Source organism: Panonychus citri, unplaced genomic scaffold, assembly GCF_014898815.1.
Source record: "Panonychus citri isolate SS breed McGregor unplaced genomic scaffold, ASM1489881v1 Contig00140, whole genome shotgun sequence".
Lineage (NCBI taxonomy): Eukaryota > Metazoa > Arthropoda > Arachnida > Trombidiformes > Tetranychidae > Panonychus > Panonychus citri.
The window spans coordinates 1855925-1882692 of record NW_026515545.1 but is presented as its reverse complement, the minus strand read 5'-3'; the positions used below and the strand labels follow the sequence as shown (position 1 = coordinate 1882692).

General features: G+C 28.8%; 1 protein-coding gene across 1 annotated transcript; it reads right to left on the bottom strand.

Moving 5' to 3' along the window:
• Window positions 1-120: 120 nt before the first annotated feature.
• LOC128394777 (neuropeptide F receptor-like) lies at window positions 121-26745 on the bottom strand. Its single transcript, XM_053355145.1, has 5 exons — window positions 26190-26745; window positions 2181-2399; window positions 1795-2088; window positions 1086-1331; window positions 121-957 (listed from the first exon to the last, which is right to left on the bottom strand). The coding sequence occupies exons 2-5, from the start codon at window positions 2308-2310 to the stop codon at window positions 227-229; spliced, it is 1401 nt and encodes a 466-aa protein (XP_053211120.1). The 5' UTR covers window positions 2311-2399; window positions 26190-26745; the 3' UTR covers window positions 121-226.
• Window positions 26746-26768: the final 23 nt, after the last annotated feature.

Below are 26768 nucleotides of genomic sequence, written 5' to 3'. Positions count from 1 at the left end.
TCAGAATCATATTGGCCTTAAGAAAACCATAAATCCAATCAACCTTTATGAAACTTTATGAACTTATTAATATAAGAAAGTGGCACCATCTATCAAGAAGGAATTGAATATCTGTTCAGTCACAATTTAACTTTAATCAACTTATTATTATGATATTTACAGATAATATTTATTATTAATCTTATATTTACAACTATTGTATTCAATTATTGGCAATTATTTGAAATTAGACTTGTTTAACAATTAAGGATTTCTTTGGATTACCATTGGCAAAGGAACCACAGACAATTGTAGATTCAGTTTTAGTTGGATTGAAATGAGAATTACTTTTATCACCTTCGATTGTATTTCGACGACTTTGTGAATTTTGATGATTAGTTGTCTCGGTGATTTGCTCTCGGAAAACTACAGTTGTTTCAATCTTTTTATCACCCAAGGTTTGATTTGTTAGAACTGAAGTTTTCTTTGAGCAAAACCAACTAATCTTATTCATTATTAGAGAGAAAATTTCTTTAAACTCTTTCTGAAAATTATCATTAAGCCATCCATAGAGAAGTGGATTGAAACAGGCAGAACTCATTCCAACCATGTGACAACAGGCGAAAACAATTCTAAAAGTTGAAGCATCTTCAAATGGATAATATAAATCAGAGATTATATTTAAAATATTGAGCGGTAGCCAGCTAATCCCGAAGATTAAGCTAACAGAGATTAATAGATAATTGGTTCTTTTGGTTCTTCTCTCCTCAGCTTTAATCCTTTCATCTAATTTGATTGCTGTTCTTTTTTGTGACATTCGATTTTTTAATTTCTTGTAGATTTTCATGTAGATTAAAGTTACCAGAATTGTCGGGACAAAATACTGAAGAATAATTGTAAACACTGAATAAATAGCTCGTCCCTTATTGATTGGCCATTCCTCGTAACAATATTCAAAATTTTCTTTTGAAAGATCAGCTTCAAGTTGATGACCAAATTAACCAATGATTTGAGATGAACATCATGGAGAAAATAAAAGAAAAAAAAAGAAAATCATTCAGAAAGTTTTATAAACAAATTCCAAGTTCTCTTGGTTGGATAAATACCGGAAGACAATATTGGAGGTAAAATGATCTTAACGGTGGTTCGACACCAGAAAAGTGGTATCGATAAGATTAGAGCTGCTATCCAGATCGATAGAAGGCCATAAATGGTTTGAGTTATTTTCGGTGTTTCCGGAGTCGGTCGGATTATCACAAAATAACGATCTAAAGCTATCGCTGTTATGGACATTGTCGAGACAAATATAGATGTCGCTTCCAATCCTGCTGATAGTTTACAGGTAAATAATCCTATGAGAGAAACGATAAGTTGAAAAATGAGAGATGATAAGTTAGATGAACAATAATGAGTAAAAACAAGGAAAGTTAATCAATTACGTTGTAAAAAGCTCTGGATCTGACTGAATTAGATGGAAAACAAAATAATCACTTAATCACTTGAGTGATAATTGAATTAACACTTAACAAGCACATTGAATGATTTTATTGTTATAAATAAACTTTGATTGGGTAACTATTATTAATGAATAGTAGATAACTGAATTCAATTGTAAACCAATTAATCAACTTGGGTAAGCGAATAAGTTAAATTGTTTCACAAAGTTAATTTCATTAATTACATTAACTTTCTAAGTTAAGTTCTAATTGGATCAATTTATGTTATCGATGATCAATATTATGATATCAGTAATTGTTGTCGTTGTTGTTTTTCTTGATAATATTACTACATGTTGGATATTAGCATTTTCCTTACCGAGAGACCAAAATTTGGCAGCAATTTCAATGAATGAGAAAGGCATCGTTATGAGGCAAAGTGTTAGATCGGAAATGGCAAGATTGATGATAAAAAGGTTTCTCGGTGTCCTCATTGAGGGTTTACGAATAACAGCAATACAAACCAGCCCATTTCCAATTGTTCCGATAGCAATTAACAGGATATAACTAATCATTAACCCAATTAACGCTTCCTGATCGATGGCTCGGTTAACCTTAAACTCCTCCATCCTTTTTTTAACAATGATCTTGAAACTATCTGTTTCATTTCCATCTATTATCAAGGGAGAGATTGAATCAGCAAATGAATACAAACTCAGTGAGAATGAAATTAAAAGAGAGAGAGAGAACAATTAAATTACTCACCCAATAGATCTGGAAGTTCATGAGGATTTGAAGTATTACTTTTATCCAATATTGAACCGTAAATATTATCAAACTCATTGAATCCTTCAATCGATTGGATTGGAGTTAAATTTAGTTTACTTGGATCCATAATTAATATTTCCACATGAAATCAGAGATTATCACCATGAAATCAATGATTCTATGATTCAGTCAAAGTTCAATAATATTCATGAGATTCTGATAGTAAAAAGTAAGATATAAAAAAAAAGTAAATGAAACGATTGAGAATTGAATTCATCTTTTATTCAACAATTGCGCAGATTATTTCATAATAATTAAAGAATTTTATTCCCAATCAACTTATTTCTCATGTTATCAAATTCTTGACTTGATATAATTACAGAATAAATTAATTGATATATACTGAGTTACATGGAGAGTATAAAATTTGTCTTACTCAAAGAATTCATATTTTTTTCATCAAGTTCTTAAACTCCTCTTAAGTGTATCCATTTACCATTTCAACCTTTTGACATTCAATTCATTGACTTGAATGAATATTCCAAATATTTTCTCATGTTAATTAGAAAGTTCTGAGATTCAATCTTCATGGAATAAAGTTATTTAAAAGTTCAACTCAATGATACCTTTTTTTCAGGGGGAAAAAAGTTCCACTGAAACTTTAAAGTAAATCGATGAAAGGAAAAAATCGTAATATGGAATCAATATTATCGTCATCTAATAATATCATGAAACGAAGAGAGAGAGAGAGAGAGAGAGAAAAGTTCATTGTTCAATATTGAGATATCAATCATGATGAGATGGATTCTCAGGAATCTGTTGTTGAAATCATTTTCACGCCTTTCTAATTCATGGTGATGATGTTTATCAAACCGAATCGGTTGATTATCATGGTGATTATGAGTATCTCAAGAATAAATAAGAAAAAAACAAAACTATGTTCAGTTGATTATCGGGAATGATTGATTAACTCATGGCTGCTATTGATCTTGACTTATATTAAACAGTTAAATAAATAATCAAGACAATTGAATTAATACTCATGTTGAGAACTTTTTTTTTTACTTTCTCATCATGCATATTAATGTTTCCATGATAAACTCAGAGGTGTGACAATATGATGAAAATTTTATTGACGTTGAAACAAATTCAAGATTATGTGTTAATACAAATAGTGAATTTAATCCGATTAAAATTATGTTTTTTAATATTAAATCATTTCCACTTCTTCAGATTATAACTGTAAATTAATTAAATATTCAAGTTAATCTGTTTCAAGCTCATTGTGAACTTTATGATTTTTCTTGTTCTCTTCTTATTCAGAAAATTACTCAGCATCTTTACATGAGATATTACATGATGGTTACTTAAAGGTTGACTCACTTGATGAGCTAATGAGTATGATTGTAAAGGTAATATGTTAATCTGAATCTCTGGTGGATTGGAATTGAAATTTTCTGTCAGAAAAAAAAGAAAGACAGAAAAAGTAAAAGAAACAACGAGAAAAATTGTCATTCTGAATGTTGGAACTTTTTTTCTTTCTCTTTACCATGTTTTCCTCTTTCACCATATCGATTCTCTATCTATTTCTCTCTCTCTAAAATTCACCATGGGAATTTCAAGTACAACGACTATTATTATTATCGTAATTAAATGGATATAATCTGACGAGTTGAAAAGTTTCATCCTGTTTTTTTTATTCATTCTGATGATGAAGAGACTCAATGATGCAGATAAATAGAAAATGTTTCAAGAGTAGGATTGAAGTGTTATATTGAGCAATTAAATTAATTACAGGGACGTTAATTAACGTTTCCAAATGTGTGTGTGTGCTCAGAATTCAGAGAATTTGGAAGAATAAAAATTATAATAATAATAATAATAATCTGATTAGTAGATGACGATGAACTTTTTTTCGTCTTCTTCCTCCTCTAATCATCATCATGTGTACATGGTGATGAGATTCATTGAGATTTAACTTTATCATCTCTCTTTTTTTAGGGTGATGATGATAATGATGAGGTGAAAGAAAATGGTTACAAGGTAATCATTCCGAGTGAGATGATACAATTGAATACAATTAGATTGTATGATTATCAATGTTAATCATTGGGTTTGCATAAAGTTTGACAAAATAATTCATGGTAATGATATTCCATGATGAAATACTAATGATGAACAGTGAACAATGAGAAATACCTTCTGAATGAATGAGAATCTGTGTTGATGCATGAAAATTACTTTATCGTCATGGAAATCGTTTCTCTTCATATGAGTCAATTAGAAAATTTTTTTTCTTCTTCTTTTCTTGAAAATGTGAAACATGGGAACAAAAAGTGAAGATAATGAATACACAATAGATGATAACAATATAATAAGAAATGAATCAACTTCTTCTCAATAGTAATCGTAATAATATTCATGGTAATTGTTAACTGAATGTTGGTTCCATTTGGTTAACATGTTATTATGTTGAAAGTTCTGAACAGAATTTTAAGTTTCCTGTTTTGTTTTTTTCTTCTTCTTCTTCTCATTCTGTCACATCTTCTTCCGCATTTCCCTTATCCCCTTTTCCGATGTATTATCTTTCAAACAATAGCATTTTCTTATGCACATGTTGATGATCATGATGATGATGAGTAAGGAAAAGAAGAAGAAGAAAAAAAAAGTTGAACAAAAAGTTGTGATATTCACTCGAGTCTCTGAAATAAAATAATAGTCCCTGGTGATTATTGACCCAGATAATATTCCCACTGAAAAGATAATGAGAAAATGATAACACCATTTGTATAAGGTAAATATTTTATAACTGTTTCCATCCCCAATAATATCATGATGGTGTATTAATGATAAATGATTATCTAAATGAATAGAGAGCTAATAAATTGTATCAATATCACCATTAACCAATTGAATGAAATGCTTACTTGTTATTAGAAGAATGATTATCATGAGAGTTTAAATAAATCGTTTCAAGTTTTATCCATGCAAATCTTTGGATCAACACATGGATTTCCATGGGTTGAACATGATTCTCAACTTTTAGTAACAATACTAAATGAAAATCTTCAAGTTCTCTCTTCACCTTTTAAGAGAAATGCTTTCAAATTAATTGTTTCCAAGGTTCATCTCTGGAAACCTTCACATCAACTCATCTCTGTCTGAACTTTTCTTCACAATTCCCTGTTGATATTCAACTTGATCTCATTTCCAGACCATGATACTCATTCCATGTATCATGAAATTTTCATTCACCTTGAAACTGAGGAAATTGATAAGGAAAAGAAAAAAAAATGATAAGATTCAATCTCTTACAACCATTTTTGACCAATAACTGACCTTAATAGATCATTTATCGATTCCAGTTTATAACGAGTCGATAAAATGTCCTATTAATAATATCGTAATGAAATTTTCAGTCTAGATCAATGTTGTTTTTTTTTACTTTCATACAACAAATTGTTCATATATAAATCATGATAATAATAATGATATCTTCATGGTGGATAAACATGGATTACAAAGTTTAAACTCATAGTCTTTAAATGTATGTTGTCAAAACGTTTTAACTTCTTGAACTTTTTTTTATATTTTTTTTTTCTTCGAACAACAAAAAATCCTTGTCGTTCATGTAACATCAACCGATGGACAGTAATTTATATATAAATATGTATTCACAGGGTATTCGTTTTTTTATTGTTAATGTAAAATGATATCGAAAAAGTTTGTCGCTAACAAATAAATAGATCAAGATCATCCTTTTAATGACCATTGGAGCTGAGACTTGATTTACTAATGGTCGAAACCATTAGCATCAATATCAAAAGTATTAAGATACCTGATAACATTTATCTTGGATAGAACTGTAATTCCACCTTAAGTTTTTTTTATTCCTCTTTCATCATCAATATTATTGATATTCATCATCTAAGTAATTCTGTCACTTGGTATTTTGATAATCCTTTTATTTACTAGTTATTTTTACTCTGGTTATTTTTCCCGAGTGAAATATTGATAATGTTATCATCAAGTGTCCATTTGCATATCTAATGATTGTTGATCGTGAATTGAGCTGGGCAAAAAAATCTATAAGTTCTGTTTGAATAATGAATGAAAAACTATTGATATTTCAGAGTATTTCAATAATCATGAGGTATTATTATTATTGTTATAGATCCATAGAGTTTTGAGTAATTAATCGCATTTCTGATCAGATTCAAAGTGAGATTTACAATTGGTGTCAGTTTTTTTCTTCTATTTGATTCATGAGAAAAATAATAGGAAATGAATGTTATCGATTCTAATCTGATATAAATAATCATCATGATGGCTTGTGATGAATAAATTAAAGGAGAAAGTTATTATCAAGGTGATAATGGTTATAGTTAACAAATAAAATCGATAATCGTTTCATCAGATGGATAATCATAACAATGAGAGTTAAGTATTTTAAGAATAAGATTTGGGAAAAAGTTCTGAGCATCCATTATGGATTATTCAGCATCTTTCAGCACTCATCTTATCATTTCCTTATTAATGGATCAAAATTTTTCACTTAAGAAGGTCACAACACATTGAGAAAAAGATTATATCTAGAGAGAGAGAGAGAGAGAGAGAGAGAGAGAGAGAGAGAGAGAGAGAGATGCTGAAAAGGGATAAAGAGCATGATGATCATCAACATGATTGTGATGATGATAATGATGAACAAAGAGTCAGAAAGATGATTTTGAACATTAATTCATGATGAATTGAGAAATCATTTTGAAAGCTTATCGATGCTGAAACAGCATGATGATGATAATGATGATGACCATGAATAATATAATGAAAAGAAAGATGGAAAATTCTGAGAGTGTTATTCATGGTAATTCAGTGAAAAACTAGCAAGAAAAAAAAACAGAATAATCAATCCTTGAATCTTATTGAATGAAGAAAATGAAAAATTCATTCATTAGAGATTCAGTTAGAATCTAAAAAAGAGAGAGAACAAAAAATCATCTTTATCATTCATAGTTACATGAATCAGAATTATTATTATTGTTTCATTTCCTTTTCAATACTCTTGATGAAACAATAATTTCATCGTCTGTTTACTTACTCATGTAAAAGTATTCTTATCATGAATTAGTAATGAACTTAGAAGTTAGAGAATTGAGAAAATTATTATTATCAACTCGAGAATAAATTATAACCACAAACTGAACATTCACTCTTTTCATTCACGAATTTCTCACCTTGAAAAACAAAAACAAAGTTCGAACTGAATTGTTTACATGAACTGTAAGAAAAGAAACAAGATTCAACCATAAACCACCAGATGAAAATGTTATTATCATGAATTATGAAAATTATCCAAGTTGAATGTTGTAACAACAAAGATTTAGATCTAGATGATAATCATGATAATCATAATGACAATCATGTTAAATGAATATTACATAAACTATATGAGAGAGAAGGGAAAAAATAAACAATTTGTTCATATTGGATTTTCTTAATATCATGATGATCATGGGTGAATACACATTGAATAAGATGAATCTAATTTACCTTGGATTAAATTTTCTCTCATCTAATATTATCATTGTTATGATAATTTATTTCGGCAATAATTCATGAAAATGAAACAACTTTCCTATCTTATTCAATGTTATCAAATTAATTTTTTTTTCCTGCAGACAGGATAAAATGTATTCTTACTTTAGTCTGTCATTAATTATAATTAACCATTTGGGACTGTTGATTAGTTAACTTTCGGGTGTAACTGATCAGGTAATTAGTTTCATTTGTTACAATGATTTGGCGCTAATTTTGATTTAAAACTTACAAATAAATTTAATCGTAATATACATGTATGTTTGGCGAGTGTTACTATTGATGGTCAAATTTAATGTCAACAGGAAAAGTTACAATGGATAAGTTAATTGTTAGGACTTTTCAAGAGTTGTTCCAGCCCTGTAACCTGGTCAATTGTATTTTCATGTTGTGATTGTCGTCGTTGTTGTTGTTGTCGATTTGATTGATAACCATATTGAAACTACTTTTGACTAACTGTTTTTATTTCGTATTACCTTTTGATGTGATCTGAATTTGATTTGATTCTCATTGTTTGTCTCAATGTCCACTTGAAGTAATAACAGTGAGATATTCAATGAGATTTGGTAAACGTCAAAATGATATTGATCTTGACCAGAATAATTTCTCTCTCTCTCTCTCTCTCTCTCTCCGATCTCTCTCTATCACTTTTACCACAATCTTACATCCAATTCGTGAGATTTTTCTCTTCACGGTAATAGAAAAATTGAATTTGCAAAGAGCAACGAAATTCAATCTCTCAAATTGAACCAGCAAGAGAAAAATAAAATCATGTTATCAAAGTGAAAACAACAATTCATTTCATCTTGAAATCTGAAGTGACTTTTGAGTTCACCCTTTTAAACTTACCTTTATTTTTAATGAACCATGAGGATGATGATAACTATTTGATTGATGTTGATTCTTTCCTGCTGAAAATTTTATTCAATAACAGAAAATTTGAAGTTTAATCATTCATGGAAACTGTTCATGCATATTCATGAACATTTAGAGAGAGAGAGAACTTTTTTATTCATCTTCTCTAAAATTTCAAAACTTTGTTGATAATTTAATCAGAGGAAAAAGTTTTCAACACTTTTTTTTCATTTCCCACCAAGTGATTCAATCTTATTATTGATACGATTTGAACTGTTCAATATCCATAACCATGGGTATTCATTTAATCAACATGTTTATCATCAACCACGGGTGACACAGTCTCTAAGCACTATGAGTATAACTCATGTAATCATCTGAAGCTCATCATCATCATTATTTTGAAAACTAACTTCATGCTATCATGGATAAATAATTAATAACAACAATCAAGGGGGAAAAAATTGCAACAAACAAAACTTTGATAATTTGTAACATTTTCCTAATCAAATGCTAGCACAATCTATATACAAAAGTGAATATCCACCTTAGATCAGATCAATTTCATGATAAAGATAAAAGAGTAATATTGAATTGAAAAAATTTAATTCCAAAATCATGAGAGAGAAAAAAATAAATAATATAATCGATATCAAAGACTTTTTTTTCCAATATCTGTAAATATGAGCCAGAATTTTGAATAGAATTCAAATTGAATAAGTAACAACATCTCCCTGGAGCAATTTGAATACAATATTAATATCATATAAACTTATCAAATTCACTATCATTATGTTATCAATTTATTCAATGATAAATGAATACTTATCACAGAATAATGTTTGTTATTATATTGAATGTGTTCAGAGTATTTTTTTTTCCTTCCATGATAAATATTTTATCTCATGATTACTGTCAACTGAATAGGAAACATGGTAAGTTGGGTTGATAAAATATGTTAGGATAAAAGGTGTAACCAGTGTTGACAAATTGGGTGAGGTTAATAGACATTGTTATTAACTAATTGCTAGAAAACACATTACCCTCATTGTGTTAATTGTTTATTTACAATATTTATTAAATTTGATTCATTTCAATTTAACTCACAATAGTCACAATCATGTTGATACTTATCATTTAACATGAACAAAGACAAAAACTTTTTTCTACCAACAGAATTGGGAACAAAAAATAACATGATAATTTATAATAACCTTTACCATTGTAATTCTGTCATTGAATTGTAACGATGAGAGACATAAAAGTTAATGTTTATTTATATCAAACAACGAAAACAATTAATAAATTGTTCTCCCCCTCTCTCTCTCTGTCTCTCTTTCTGAGCAAAGGAATTAAATTGTTTTCCTTGGTCAAATTGATGATTAGTTTAACTTTCAAGGTACGTTAACATGGAAACAATGAATTGTCAACTTGAATCTCAATTAAACTGATTAGATAATTAAGATGGAAACTTTGGAATTGGAGAAAAGGAGAAAAAATAGAAACAGAATTATCCCCCTGAAGGAGTAACTATTATTAGTTGATTGTTATCATTTTGCTAATAGGAAGTAACAATGAGCCATTTCATGTGAATCACAGGAAGACCATTGATTTTGTTCACTTGCTGATGACCATCATCATTATCATCATCATGAGGATGTTATTGTTTTTCCAACCAGGAAAGGAGAAAAAAAATCGACAGAATTATTCTGATAGAATTGTTTCTTTTTTTTTATTCTTTTAGATTTTTTTTTCTCCTCTCGAATACTATTGTTATTTTCATGGATTTTTTTTCTCCCTTGATTATCTTGTTTCTGTTATACTTTTTTTTGCCTTTCCCTTCTTACTTCTGATTCTTTCTTTCAATGTTTTATCATTTTCTTTCCAAAGAAAACATTGCCCATCAATCATGGTAATCATGGTGAGAATAGGCTCAAAATCCGCTGAATCAGAATCAAGGAAAAAAAAGGTTCAACTCTTATCCATTATTATTGTCAAGTTGGAATCATTAAGATTGGCCAAGTACATAAGCTAAACTATAAAAACCAATGTTATTAGGTTATCATTATCATTACAAGTGTCAAACATTTGGCCGCACGATTTCACTGATTCTGCTTAGTAATATGAGACTGGTTGATATTTATATATGAGTTTCAATTCACTTCACGTTTTTCTCAGGTAGAATGTATATTTTTCCAGAGCCAAAAATAGTGTAAAGAATATATTTTCTATTTTTGACTTTACTACCTTTCTTTTTCCCCTTGTATTATACACTTTTCCCCTTTTGATCTTGCATTATAACGGCATTGAGTAAACTTTCCGTTCTAATCAATGCTTTGACCATTGTATTCACTTCAAGTTTAATATCCAAAGTTTTTTATCATATAAAAAACTAAATCACTTGAAGATTACATACTCTGGTCACTTTCGTGTTATGAGACAAAATATTTACCACAGAATTTGACCGATTTCATCAATGAATTCGGCCTTTCTCTCAAATTCTCTCTTTTCTCATCAATACCCACCAAGTCTAGCATTTTGAAAAGTCTTGTTTATCAGCTGATGTTGTCACTTTTATTATTAATAATACAATATATTATATTTTCAATTCTTTCCTCGAAAAGTTTATTCCGGATCTTCAGAAGAAACTAAATCAAAGGATCAGTCGAAACACTTATCTGACTAATGCATTTATCATTAACCAAGAAACAATGAGAAAGAGATTATAGCCCAGCGTAATACTCATATTCAAGTAAAATTGATCCACAAGTTTTTCGAAAAAGGCAACTCGGACTTTCGTTGATCCTGATTTTGTTCGCTTTAATGTTGAATATTTATTATTACCACGAGTTGTATTTTCCACGTGAGCCCTGTCCATGATTGTTAGTCGATCTTCAACTTTAAGCATTTCAATCTCCGATTTAAGATCTCTTCATTGTTCCTGAAGGTGGCGACTTTTCTTAAAATATTCCATCCTTTCCTTTTCAATTTCTAGAATCAACTTTTCTAAATCGGTTTCGCTAATAAGGTCACAAGAGGTTGGACTCGTTAGCTTACTATTTACACTCTCAGGTCGGTTTGTTATTCCAACTCCTATTCCAAGAGGTGGTGAAATTGTTGTCAAAGTGTTGATTGTAGGATTGTTGTTGGTTAAGGTGAATGTTTGAAAAGAGCTGATTGGATTGCGTCTACCATTTTAAGGTAATTGAGGTTATTTGCCGAAGGACGCATTAAAAGGTCTTTTTAATGTCACAGTCCCTCAGTCCTTTCTAGATTGCCTTTCTTAATGTATATATAGCTTCTTTCATCGATAAACCTAGTTCTTCTCTAAGTCTAATTATCACCTTTCTATATCTCCATTATTAACCCTCTCTGAAGTGGGAATGTCATTATTTAACCTCATTTTCGGTCCCAACAAATAAAGACATAAAGTAATGATTAGTCCACATCTCTAACATTTTCTCTTTATCTCATTTTTTGTGGCTGTCTATTCAATGAGTCCAATCTTATCAGAAGATCTGCTTGTCGAAAGGGCAAAGCAAATTCCGAAAAAATTGACAGAAACTTTTTTCATTATTTGCAAAAATAAGGCTACTATACAGGGCATTTCACCAAGTTTCAAGTTTCCAACAAGTTTTTCTTAGCTTTTTTTGTCTTTGAGTGTTCAGACCCCAGACTCGAGTCATTTTATTAGGACACGGTTTCAAGGTCATTTGATGGCACAATCGATTTAAATCGCAATCCTTATCCAGATTACTAAAAATTACCAATAATCACAACTAAATTTCATTGGAATGGAATTTCCTTCCAATTTATGCGATTCCAATTGATTGTTGGCCCCTTAATTATCATCATCAATAGTAATTTCATTAATTAACCTTGACACGATAAAATAAATCACTGTATTAGATTTAATAGTAGATGATCACAAAAAAGTTATCCAAACAATTTAATAAGCAATAAGAATCAAATATTGAAACTTTTTTGTTTTTCAACTTTGAATTATTTTTTTTCTTCCTCACAATGAAATTTAATTGTAGGTATTGTGGTAGTTTTTAGTAACCAAGTTTTGTCAATCTTAGTCTCACCTAATTATTATCATGGATTGAATGAAAAGGATTCAACGTCAAAAGCGCTATATCTCAGCAACTAAGAATGTCCAAAAGTTGTAAACTCTTTTGGTCCTTCGTGATTGCCATTTAAATCGATTGTGACCATCAAATGACCTTGAAACCGTATCCTAACAAAATGACCGGAATGGCATTGATATTTTAATATGACAATTGAGTATGGCCTAAACTACCATAACTCGAGTCTGGGGTCTGAACAAAAAAGTTATTCAAGAAAAACTTGTTGGAAACTTGGTGAAATGCCCTGTACTGGTAACTTATCTGTATCCTATCTGTAAACCGTATTCTAATAGAATGACTGGAATGACCTTGATATTTGAATATGACAATTGACTATGGCCCAAATTATTTGGCTCTATTTTTCTGCCAGTGTCTTGATAAATTTGTTAATCAAAAGTTCAAACCTTCTATCCAATTAAGAATTACATATTTTTATCATGACGTCAATGATTTTCATATGTGTTCATGATGTTTATCATAATCAAAACATATTGAGGTCAGTGTTTTGTTTTCAATCAAGGAAAATCAATGATTCAATTTCAAATTCATGATTATTTCCTGAGTAATTCTGATCATCCGCTTTAATTTCCGATTCAAGAGGTTTCAATAATGAATATTCTGAAAAGTTATCAACATTATTATGAAGTTTGATATCATTTGATTGTTCGTGCTTGATCAACTTGAATGATTTCATCATGACCTGAAAATTTTGTTCGTCTTTTCCAAATGAAGATGAATTCCCATGGATATTTAGTTATCATGTGTATATAATGAGAATGTCTGAATCAATTCTCCAATTCTGTCCCTTTGAAAGTAATTCTAATGTATAATATTAATAAATGAGTTTCAAGATTTCTTGTTCCTCCTCTCTGAATAACATGATTCCATTTCAATATTATTATTAAATTCTGGTTAATAATCATGATTTATTTGGCATTCGTAAACATTGTAACACTATGAGTGTATTTCTTTTTGTTATTAAATCAATTGATTTCTCTGTCTGTGACTTTTATTCATTCAAAATCAACAGAATTAACTATTTATTGATAAACCAAAAAAGAAAAGAGGAGAAAAATTTAACCACTTGGTTAATCTATTAGTTGGTTAATCAGCATCTTTATCAATTTGTGAGTAAGATGATAATTCAATTTGATTATATTCTGTCTACAGTTAATACTTTCAAAATGGTTCAGTAAACATGAAAATAGTCCAATTCTGTATCTTGAACATTTCCTCTTATTTCGTACAAAGCATTTCGATAATAATAGTGATATCGTTTTGCTTTTTCCTCTTCCCTGAATTCTCATCGATTATCTTTCCTTACTCATATATGAGATAATTCACCTTCAAAACCTGTTGTTATTGTCTAATCTTCCCCAGGTAAACTTACCATGAAATGAGTTCTCAACTGAATGTAACTTATTGTACCGTTAATGAAACTCATCTTAACTTATCACTGTTGATTGGTCAAGGTCAATGGACTATTAATTTCTTGGTTTTTATCATAATCATTTATACTTGTAATCAATTGACCATAAGTAATATGCTAGTTTTTCATGGTCATACAAACTCAATATCACTGCTATTGTCATTTTAATTAAAGGTTAATTGTGAATTAACTTGATTGATTTAATGATCCATTTAAGATGTAGACAGGATACAAAACCTAAATTGTTGATACTGGAAAGGAAAACAATCAATTTATAATATGATTTACCGTTATTAATGTTTACCAATTAAAAGATACAATTATGTTTACCTGTTGCTTATGATCATCAGTTTAATTACCTTATCTAATTAATAGTAAAGTTAAATCACTGATTAAGTATAAACAAAGATTATGATGAAATTTAATCTTTATCCGAATTGATAAAGTTTGTCAAGATTGATAATGATTATGATGATTATCTTAGCAAATTGGTTGATTGATTAGGTTAATCATTTGATTAATTAACCTGTTCTAATCAATGAAAGAGCTAATCAATTATCTTAAATTGTAAATTGATCAGAAATTGAATCATTGATATTACAATGTAAGTGACATTGTATTTGATTGACTTAGTTGATTGGTTATTCCGTTGATTTTTATAATCATTAAGATTTATAATATTTAACAAACACTTTAATTGCTTTGGTAATGATAATAAGGGTGAATATTATGTTAAATTGATTGTGAAAATAAAGGCAATTAATTTGTAACATAAATGAAATCCCAAGAAAATTAAACTTTAATTACAATTAATCTGACCTAGTTAACCTCTAAATAAGATGGAAAGTTAAACTAAATTAACTCTTAAAGGTTAATTATTTTTCGGCTCATTATATAATAGTCAATTCTAATACATTGATGATTAGTGATTCTCTCTTATAATCAAACTAATCAAAAACCTTAATTGCTTATAATCAACAAACAATCAATGGGGTAAAGTGAAAACAATCAGTCTTGTCAACTCTAATTACGTTTCTTTTATAATCTTTGAGTTGGTTAATTACAACAACAATTTAATTGATGAACTTTCAAGTGTCTCAATTGAATGGTATTCTTTTATTTTTCTTGATGAGAAAAAAAAAATCTTTTCCGATTCAGAGAATCATGATAAGTGATCAGTATGTTCAATATCTCAATGAAATTTGAGGAAGAAAAAACTTTTCTAAACATTAGGAAAATCAGTTGAATGAAATACTTGAATGAAAGATAAGATTTCTTTACGATATTATCAATTCTAATACTGTAGAGTAATGAATAGATGTAATGAATTTTCATCTCCTTCTCAGATTATACATAATGGATATTATATAACATTCTGTCATCATCTTAAAATAGTCAATGGAATTGACATGAAAAGAAACTGTTCCAATCATGATGAACTTTTTTTTCAGAGGAAGAGATTTTCAATTCTAAAAATAGTTTTACCCTAAATTCATTTGATTTATAAATGAACATTTTCTTACTCCTTATAGTTGATTAATTAAAATGCTCTTTATGATAATCATTGTTATCATCATGTTTGTTCATGATTATTTAATTTCTTCAATCAATCAAAAAACTTGCTACTCTTTTTCCCGTTTGACAATCTGATGAACAACAAAGTTACAAATTCAATGGAGACAAAAAATACTCATATACCATGAAATTGAAACCCATTAAACGAGAACAGAAGCAAAAGTTGATATTAAAATGAAATTTTCTATCATGAAAGTTGTCATATGAAAAGTACATGAATATTCATGATACAGGGGAGAAGGATAAATGGTCTGATGATCAACAATCAACATGATTACTAAGTGAGATAATTATTTTTCATCTCTATTCATCTGACTAACTATTGACAGGGGTAAGCAAAATGTGACAATCAATATTATGACCATGATGATGAGGGTATTCAATGAATACAGATATGAGAAAAAGTTCTGAAGTGTATTTTTCTTGTGATGAGAATATGAGAAGAGAGAGAGAGAGAGAGATAGAAAGAAAAGTCAATAACATCTCGAAAATAAAGTTGTTATTAATATTTGAGTAACCTTGTTCATGGGGAGGGTATTCAAGATCATGATGGAACCTGAAGTGATAACTATCATGCAACTGAATTGAATACATTGAAGAAAGATGAAGAAGGAGAAAACTTTTTCTTTTCCATGTTTTGTTATCTATTTTCCCTTCTTCCTCATCTTCTTGCTCCTCTTTCTGCATACTCTATGGCGAGAAAAAAAAATAAGAATCACTGCTTATCGATGTTGAAGGAGAATAAGAAAAACATTCACTTTGATACAATTCTCAATGAGAAAGAATGGAAACAGGATATTGCATATTATTCAGTTCTTGATATTTTCGTGGCTCTTTTTTTTCATTTGGTACTTCAGGGTAACAACATAAACAGTAACAACAATCAACTCAATCCCATCAACCTCAGGGTCTATGATGATGCTAATGTTTCACTGGAATCCGATTATTATCATGAAATTACAGACCCAAGAATCAGTATTCACATTGTCAGAATAAAGCATTCCCTTTGAACCATTAATAGCATCTATTATCTTATTATTATTACGATAACATTTGTTTTCTATGGAGAATTTTTTTTCACATTCTCTTTGATCTCTTATTATGAATTTTGTCTTTTCTCTTCTTCCATGCTAAATGTCATCTTGAAATCTAATTTGAAACATTCTACTTTTATATCTTATTATTTATCTTTTTCAATATTTTCATAATTTCGATTTTATTAGTTTTTCTTCACTTGAGATTATATTCAATTCGAGCTTATTGTGCAAATTGTGATCTTCCCTTTAGAATTGAAATATTTTCTGTTGAGTTCTGAGTTGATATTCGATAAGCTGAATGTGCGATTATTTATCATGCTCACGGAAAGATGTTTTGATCAACTTGAGTTACTTTAGTTCCAGTGTTTGGTGATGTATTATGAGGGGAAATCATCATGATAATATTAAGAGAAAAATATTATGCTAATCAAATGATAACCTCAAACACACTGGAATGATATTATTACCTGAGCTCTGAGTAGACTATCAATAGAATCAAACTTTAGCTATTATACTGAGATGGTGAAAAAAAAGGTCAATTGCCCATGTGAATATGAAATAATACTCTGGTTGAACACGAAAAGTATTTACTCAAGATATAATTCTGAGCTTATGATGATTAAGCAACAAATGGAACCTCAAACAAATTGAGATCAAAGTTGATTAGTTAAACTTATCATCGTATTTACATTGACTTTCCCATATGCTTGATAAACATTCACCTCAGCAAATCATTGAAATTTAAAGATAAACAAATAGCCGATGGTCAGTTGAATTGAACGATAATTTAATTGAAGATAAATGGTAGTCTCAATACAGATAGAGAGATATTCACAGCCATTTGAATTTGAGTTCCTAAACTTGTGGTAGTAAAGTTTGAAAAGAAAGATTCAACTTGACTAATTTAGTATGAGAATTATGAATATTTTATACCATTAAATTTCATGGCATTCGTCTGAAAAAAAACTACATGATAACCAACAAATTTACAAGATAGATGAGCTTTTGGTTTAAAATATGAACATGATAACGAAGATGATGATTAAAATGTTGAGTAAGATGATGAATCAAACAGCATGTTATCAGGGAAAATGAACAGATTCCATCATCATAATCATGTTCATCTCATGTCAAATGAATCAGATTTTTCCATTGTTTTTATTTGTTCATCTTATAAGAAAAGAGATTTAGATTCTGATCCATGATGAAAAAGAGAGGGAAAGAGAAAGAGAAAGAGACAAAACTGTGACAGGGACAGAATTCACTTTATTGTAATAATCGTAATCATGATAATATTTTTATATTGAATAAGTAATCACCATGAAATCTCAAGAGATTTTGATTAACTTCACATGGAACAGGAGCAAAAAAAATCCCAATCTCATTTCTAAGCTTTCTCATCTCATGGTTCATCATGATGATTATTTTATGTAATATAATGAATTCCCTTTTTTGTCAGAAGAAATTTGAATGATAAGATGAGTATGGAAACAAATACAAATATAAATCAGGGTGGAAAATTATTCCAATAATATCTAATATTATCTTTTTCTGATCATGATAAGAGGTGTAAGAACATCAAATATTGGGGTGAGAAGAGAAAGAGAGAAAGAGAGAGCAGAATGAATTACCATGATTACTATTATTTCTGAATTGTGAATTATTTGCTTCATGAGGAAGCTGAACAATTGATTAAATTAGAATAAAATTTCAACGGTGAATTGATTGAAAAATTTACTCTATTAATCTTATCGTAAATGATGAATAAGTTAAGGGAAGAAGGAAGAAAAAAGATGAAGAGAAAAATGAGCATTTCGCTTTTCTATTCAAAAAGGGAACTCATATTTTTCTTTGACTTCATTAGCATTCCCATTAGAATATTATAGAGACCTGATTCTATTCACTTATTAGATTATATATCATTGGATGTTCCTTCAAAAATATCGAGTTGAAATCCATTTTGTTTAAGAGAAAAAAAAATCATTAAAAAGAAATCACAAATATTGGAATAGTTAATTAGGAACTAATATTTTTCTAAAATTTTCTCCATCAAAATGACAGATAAATATTCAATTTTATTTATATAAGAAAAATCCTTGAATAGAATATGAGTTTCCATATATAAATGATTCTGAAACACTGTTGACTATTTATCTACTCATTTCCCTCTGAATACTCTCAGGATGTTGATGATAACGATAATTGGTTTATAAAGAATAATTTATCTATTAGATTCTTGATTTTTTTTCCTCATGATAAGTTGTTAATAAATTTCCAAATATAATGATACCTTTTAGAATATCAATAAATAATAAACTTGGAATAAGTTGAATGAGAATTAACGAAATTTTTTGGTGGTGAGAAAAAGAAAAAAAAAAGTTATCACAATTTTGTTAATTCTGTTTGTAAATTATTTGCTTTTTTCTTGTTAAGCTAAATATTAATTTCCATCCAATTTAATTAATTAACATAATTATTTTCGCTTAAAAATAATAATAAACTTTTAATCAGAATGAAATTATGATATTCTCTCTCTCCCTCTCCCTCTTTCCATATAATGAATCGTAATTTAAAACTAGATTAAATTGTAGAAACAGTAATGAAATTTAATCGTTAACAATTCATGAGATTCAGAGTGAAACTTCATGACAGTAAATTTAATTTTGAATTTGTGATGACAAAAAAAAACAATTAGAAAAACAAAATAAAGTCAATTGATGTTAAAAGTTATCATTTAAATAATTGTGAGCGTTTGTTGCTCCAATTGTCTGTAATTGATTTTTACCCTTAGGGTGTTGGAATTTTCTGAATACCTGAATATGTATTCGTGATGAGTAAAGTCATGATACTGATTGGAATGGAAATTCATTTTCTCTTATTATTCAAATTTTCACAATTTGCTAAAAGTATCATATGTTTACCTGCGATTGTTTAATATACAATTTTGTCATTGGAAAAGAAAGAAAGAAGAGAGAGAGAGAGAGAGAGAACGACATGAGATAGATAATGGAACAGAATTTAGATTGGAAAACATGGAACTTCATGAGATACATTCATGAGCATTTGAATACCTTTGAGGATATACAGAGATTAGTATGAGTTCTTAATCATCTTGGATTCTTTTCTTCATCAGAATTGTACCTTTCTCTTATATTGTTATGCAGAATCTTTTGATTATCATTAATGATAATATTTTCTCTCTCTCTCTCTCAGTCAATTCTTTTCATTCGGAATTCATGTATTTCTAATACCCGTGATTATACAGACTCCAAATCAGAATTGGGAATATCTTTTTTGAATCGATAATAATAATAAATAATATCTTGACCTTATGATAACAATAGAAATGATCATCATCATATCTTTATCTTTATCTTTCTTTTTCACTTTCTTCATCTATTTGTCTTTTCCATCATGAGAGGTTACATTAGAGTTTATCTCACCAGTCATCAGAATTATCATTATCAGAATTTTTGTTCTTCCTCATCAACTTGGGAATTGTTCACAAATGATGATAACAATATATCATAAAAAGGAGAAAAGGTAATGTTACTTTGAATACCCTTGTTATTTATCATCATGTTCATTGAACAATCTGAACAAAAAAAAACCATTTCAATACATTGGAGCTCAACTATTGTCTCATTCATTTTTAATTCCAACTCTTTTTCTTCCCTCATCCTGTTATATATTCAGTTTCAAGGTGATTCCATTTATATATATATAAATATCTAACTTTTATCATTATCATAATTTTACTCAGCAATTATCGTTACCATTGTTTTTTATCCAATTCAAATAGATCATGTTTGAAATGATTCATAATCTACTCTTATATTTATTTTCCATCATCATCATGAATAAAATATTTACCTGAGCGGTTTCAGTTTCCATGTTATTGTTTCAAGTAGACGGGAAAAGAAATCACAATTCACCATTAAAAAACAATTCCCAAGTACTGATTAATCCATGAGACTTAAATTACTTTGATAGGAATTGAATCCTTTTAGTTTTGTTGATTTACTAGAAATTGAACAGCAAAATAATTCCAAATGATATACATCATATTCCAACTTTAATATTGATGATGTTTTCATAGTTAAACTTTTAGATTATCATTAGTACCTTGATGAATTCAATTACTGTAAATATTTGATTCACAAGTATTTATGTAGTTATATAAGATCGAGAGCAGTTCAAACTGTCTACTCTTGGACTACTCTCATAATTAACTAATACATCAATCAATACGATACAATAAGGCCATTCGAACATATTTTTTTGCTCATTCGAGACGATTTTCAAGTACGTGAAGCATTCACCTAATCAATTTACACGCTCGAGTTTATTAGCATCAGTTTATGACTTATTTAGGGCTTATGAATACACAGAAAAGCCAAATAAAACAGATAACATAACAGATAATATTGAATTACCAAGTGAATGTTATGGTGGCAATTTCATCAAGTCAGGATAAACTATCAGAGATCCTTAAGTCAATGTAACCTGAGGTAGCCCATAAGTTAATTGGGCTTTAGGAAAGAGTGGAAGAATTATTCATCCAGATTGATTGAATCGATAGAGCTCATAAAGGCCTACGTTTAAATTTCCACTGCTTCCACGAGGAGAAATTAAGGAAATTCTGAAAATTCAGAAAGGACTAGACAGTACTTAGGAAATGGACATTCGTTAAAAAGGCTTAGCCTTGAATATGCAACCAATCTGAATTATTTTCCAATCGCTCATTTTAAAGTGCCAATATAAAGAAAAGACCAGCATCTATTTTGAATACCCACACAGATAACCACATGAACACCCACTTGATAATATCCTCCAAATACCACCATAATTATCATTTCCGGAGGGACATTTGGTCTGGACCCGCTCTTTATGTAACTATTTCCACATGACAAGTAACAGTAGGTTCTGCTCAATTATCAACTGATTTATAAATTTGTTATTTCCTCTGAAATCTTCATCAATCGTAGGCGTCTTTTACGATTCAGAGGTTTTACTAAATGAATCCAGTGGAGTTTCTTGTGTACATTGAAAAACGGGAAAAACAATTCTAAGTGATCATTAATTTCATCTATTAATAGAACCTATTTCATCGTGAAAGGTCCAATCAATTGTTAATTAGAGGTTAAATCAATCTACCTGATAACCTACAGATAATCAGACAGAAGGGAAAAAAACTATTAAACACCAAGAGTTATCAAAAAAGTTCAGGTTAATCTGAGTAAACACCAAGAAGGAAGCAAAAAAAAAAGTTAAACCATGATTATGATTGTAAGATTAACTATTATCATGGTAGTATTATCACATTATATTACCATGGGTGGTTGTTGTTGTTCATCATTCACGGTTAATATTTAAGCTTAGAACTTTTTTCTCTCTCATTCAATATAAATTCGATGAAAAAAGTTCTAAATCCGTTTAAAGTTTTTTCCTTACCCTTTTTTTCATCAATATTTTACCTCAACTTTTCATCAACGATATCAAACTGATCAATGATAATGATTAAGAAATTCAATAAGCTTTCAGGTCTCATTGAAACATATTAATTTATTTGATTGATAATCAGTGTGTTAACAATTATTTCAATTGCTAATGGAAACTGATCAGCTGATGAAATGTTTTCGCTCAGACAAATTACTAAATAATAGGAATGATAATTTCGATGATTTAAAAGGGAAGGAAATAGTTCAGACTAAACAGAATTGAAAAGAAATTGGAACTTTGATTTGAAATGATTAATCTTGATTCCAATTCGATTGCAATTTGATTTTTAATTGAATATTAGTAACAATCTATCGGTAGTAATGTGGTATTTGATATGATAACCAGTATGACGATATAAGAAATGAGATATTCAATAAGTTGAAAAGTTTGATTGATTAAACTTTAAGATTCATATTCTGAATTTTTGGTCATCATGTTTCATGACGATACTGATTAAAGTCAAAAGTTTCTTAAGTGCAAGTTGAAAGCAATTATTGACTATTTGATTAGCTCAGAAAGTGACTAGAAGATAATTTGATTTGACCAATAAGAATGTGATAATCTTCATTAAAAATGACATAATATTGACACAGAATCATATATATGGATAATGATAACAGTATATTAGTCACTTAATAAGTTTTATCATCATTAACCTTTAAGTAAATAGATATTGATCCAGTTGAGTGTTAATAATGGATAAAGATAAAAACAAAAATGATACAAAGTATTAATATTAACCAAGTAAAATGTTTACACACAATAAAATTTTATCGTAAAATATTAAGATACATTTTTATCCTGAAAATGAAACAAAATTTTAACAGATAATTACTCACAATTCAATAGGGTAAACATGAAAAGATTTAAGTTCTTGAATTTTGTTATTGATAAAACATTGAGAAAATCTGATAATCTTCAACAGAGAACCTACCAAGTAAAATGCTTAGAAAATGTAAAAACTTCTCTTTAAATTTGGAGAAAAATATTTACAAACATATTACTAATCAATTATCTCCATTATCTTTTAATATTGTTTACTGTGAATCGAGTATTAGATTAGAAGATTGAAATGAAAGCATTCAGCTTAGAATATGGTGTCAAAGTTTAAAGAAGGGGACACTTAAGACAAAGGTTAAGGTAAGAATGGAACCAAAAGAATCTTGTTTATATGTGATGAAGAGAAGAGAAGAGAAAAACAAGAAAAATGTTAAAATTTCGAGTAAAATGTTGACGAAATAAAATGAATACAGAATAAACATACTTAAGAATCTGTTGTATTGATAATATTGATTTATATGATTGTCAGAGTAAATAGTGAATCTCAGTCTTAATACAACAAAAAGGGTTCATTCTTGTTATTCAATCATTTTCATCTCTTGTATTCAATTAATACTCCTTCATGTTCAGTGATTCTGTGTGTTGATTGTAATGTCAATATAATGTCATTCAACATGAAAGTATATATATTTTGTTATACAGAGTATCTAATACAAAAGCCACAGAATTGCAGTAACCAAGTATTCAGAATAATGTTAATATTAAGATAAATCGATTATCATTTACTGATGAATTCTTAATTTAGTTGAAAGTTGAGATTCTTTAAAATCTTGTAACGATTTTGATCACGTTTCTGAACTTTCCAAGATTCTGTTTGGATTTCATCTTCTAATATAACAAGAATAAGTGATGAATATGATGAAAATTTGTTCTCATGGTGAATTCTTGACATCACTGGTCAGTTGCTTATGATTTACATTATTTATCAATATCTGTCTGCTCTCTCTCTCTCTCTCTCTCTCTCTCTCTCTCTCTCTCTGGTCAAGGAAGATGAATGATCATAAGGTTCGTTGTTGCTTCTGAATGTCAAATGAAAACAATTCCTTGGGAATTTTATAGCGGGGAGAAAATTCAATATCTCTTATTCACCTTAACCTGAACAAAAGTTCATTTCAATTCTGAAAAAATTTCACTCTGTCTTTTTCATTTTCTCTGTTTGATATTAATACACCAAAGGTATTAAATGTGACAGGGAAAAAAGTTCTGTCGCTAAATGTCAAGTTAAATTATTTCTGTTTACTTATATCTCATTTCTTGGTACATATATAAGAGGAAATAATAATAGTAATGATAACTGTTTTGTCTTATTTTTTTATTATTATCATTTTATTTCAAGTATTCTGATCTTATATAATAACAACGGAAGAAATAAAAACCTTCCAGAAACAAATACGCTGTGAACAAGCAAAAACATTGAACTCGACAAAAAAGTAAACATTTTCCTTGGTTCATTTGCTATTTTTTCCCCTTACTATTTACTTGGAATCGTCATCTTTATCATCATAATCATCATCAAATTGTGTACTACTCAAGGGCAAAGATGATTATGATGATTGAGAAACAATAAAGAAATTGTTGTGAGATGTTTTGAAATAACAGAGAGAGAAAAAAATTGTGTTAACTTTTCGCTTTGAATGTTTGCATTTGTCATGACACAGAATCAAATTATTACTCTTATGTCAATGATGGAGTTTGAAATTCATGATGAAAAGACACTCAGCTTCAATTTCCTCATCTTTTCCCTGTTTCATCATTGAATTTCACTTGTAAGGAATAACAACTTTCTCTCTCGTTCTCTCTCTTCCGCATCATCATTGTCTAATCTTTTCCTGATTGACATGATTCTTAGATCATAATATTTATATTCCCTCAGAAGGCATGAATTCAGTTGAAGAGATAAAAGTGAAAAAAAGGCAACGAATAGAAAAAAAGTTGATCAACTGAAAAAGATTTTTATCAACATTTTCCTCAGAATATAATAAGCAATTTGGTTCATTTTCGCGTCAATATTTCACCTTTTTCAGTCTTCTCAGTGTATTCATCGCAATCTCTTGATTAGAATTTTTCTCCAAAGAAATTGAATCGAGAAGAAGATAGAATAGAATAGAAAATAGAGACAGAAAAAGAGAGAATCAACATTTTCTTCATCTGATAACATGCATAATACAGATAAATAGGCATAAGCATTTACACCTTTTCAGCTGAATGTTATTCTCTTTGATGATATATTCATCTACATTTACTTTCTCTTTGATCATCTTAGATGATAAACCTAATTCTATGATAGTATACAACTAAAATACTATTGAAAGTGTAAGTGAAAAAAAAAGAAATGAGAGAATGTGAATTCTGTAATAAGAGTATTCAGAATGAACAGAGAATTTACTTTTCTTTTCTTTTCTCTCATCCTTTTTGCCAGTATCTTCATCGTTTTTCCTTCCTCTCTTTCATCAGATTAGAGATACTTTCATCTTCGTAAGATTAACATGGTCAAAAGGATATATATCTATTGTCATAGTTTCTCAACTTTTACCAAGGAAAATGTGATATTCCTTATGCTTAAAGTTGGAAAACATTTTCCTTATTATTATTTTATTTTTACTCGAGTAAAAATTTCATAACATGTTTTTTTTTCCTTTGGTCTTTTCTTTTTCATTTGGTATGAAATATAATCATATACCCATGAATACCCACCAGTCATATTTTTCTTATCAAATCATCAAAAATACAACCAAGCTAAATGTTTCGTTTCTAAACAATATGGTAATTGTATCACAATTGAAATTGAAATTGAATTCATATATATTATATTTACATCTCTATAATATATAAATCAACAGGATAAAATAACGACAAAAGATATTTGCTGTCCAAAGAAAATGTCAAAACTTTTATCTTGAGAATTAAATTATTTCAACAAATGGAGTGTAAATAATTGAGTATTCAGATAGAGAGAGAGAGAGAGAATTGAACATTCACTTTAACATTTATTATTATTCGTACGAAATTGTTTACTATTGACAATATTGATTAGTTAACTTACTTTGACAAGGAAAAATGTTGTAAATATTTCAGGTTCAATAGTCACCTAATTGTTGCTTATTATCAACTTATTATATTCCCAGTGAGCATGTAATTATACGTAATGATGATAAATTGTTATTGTTTCAACTGTAAAGTAAATTGTTGATAATAATAACAATAATAAACTTATAATCACTTGTTGTCTTTATTTTTTTTTACACAACTTTTTGTTTTCTCTCAAAGTTCCGAGAGAAATGTTAATATTCAAAAATAGGAAAAGGTGAATCTATGATATCGGTTAACTTGATGGACCATAAATAGTTAGTAACTTTTGAAATTTTCCTTTCGATGACAATATATTCACACAAACATATATATATGAGATAGTTGACAAAGAATACACAAATATTTAGATTAATATTAGATGAAGATTGAAAATAAGTATGGAAATGATGACGATGAGAATGCTGATTATTGAATAGATAAACAATATTAACTGACAGAACTCACTGATCGTGTAAGTAAAGTGGTTAAAAGAGTTGCTGTTAGTGTAATAAGATGATGAACAAAAATGAGATTTTAGTTTTTTTCCTCCAAT

Excerpts from the sequence above, each read along its gene's own strand:
- LOC128394777 (XM_053355145.1), bottom strand. The coding sequence starts at position 2,310 with ATGGATCCAAGTAAACTAAATTTAACTCCAATCCAATCGATTGAAGGA. Across the intron at positions 1,332-1,794 it reads TGCCAAATTTTGGTCTCTCG|GATTATTTACCTGTAAACTA; the intron begins GTAAGGAAAATG and ends TTTCTCTCATAG. Across the intron at positions 958-1,085 it reads ACCTCCAATATTGTCTTCCG|CTGATCTTTCAAAAGAAAAT; the intron begins GTATTTATCCAA and ends ATCAACTTGAAG.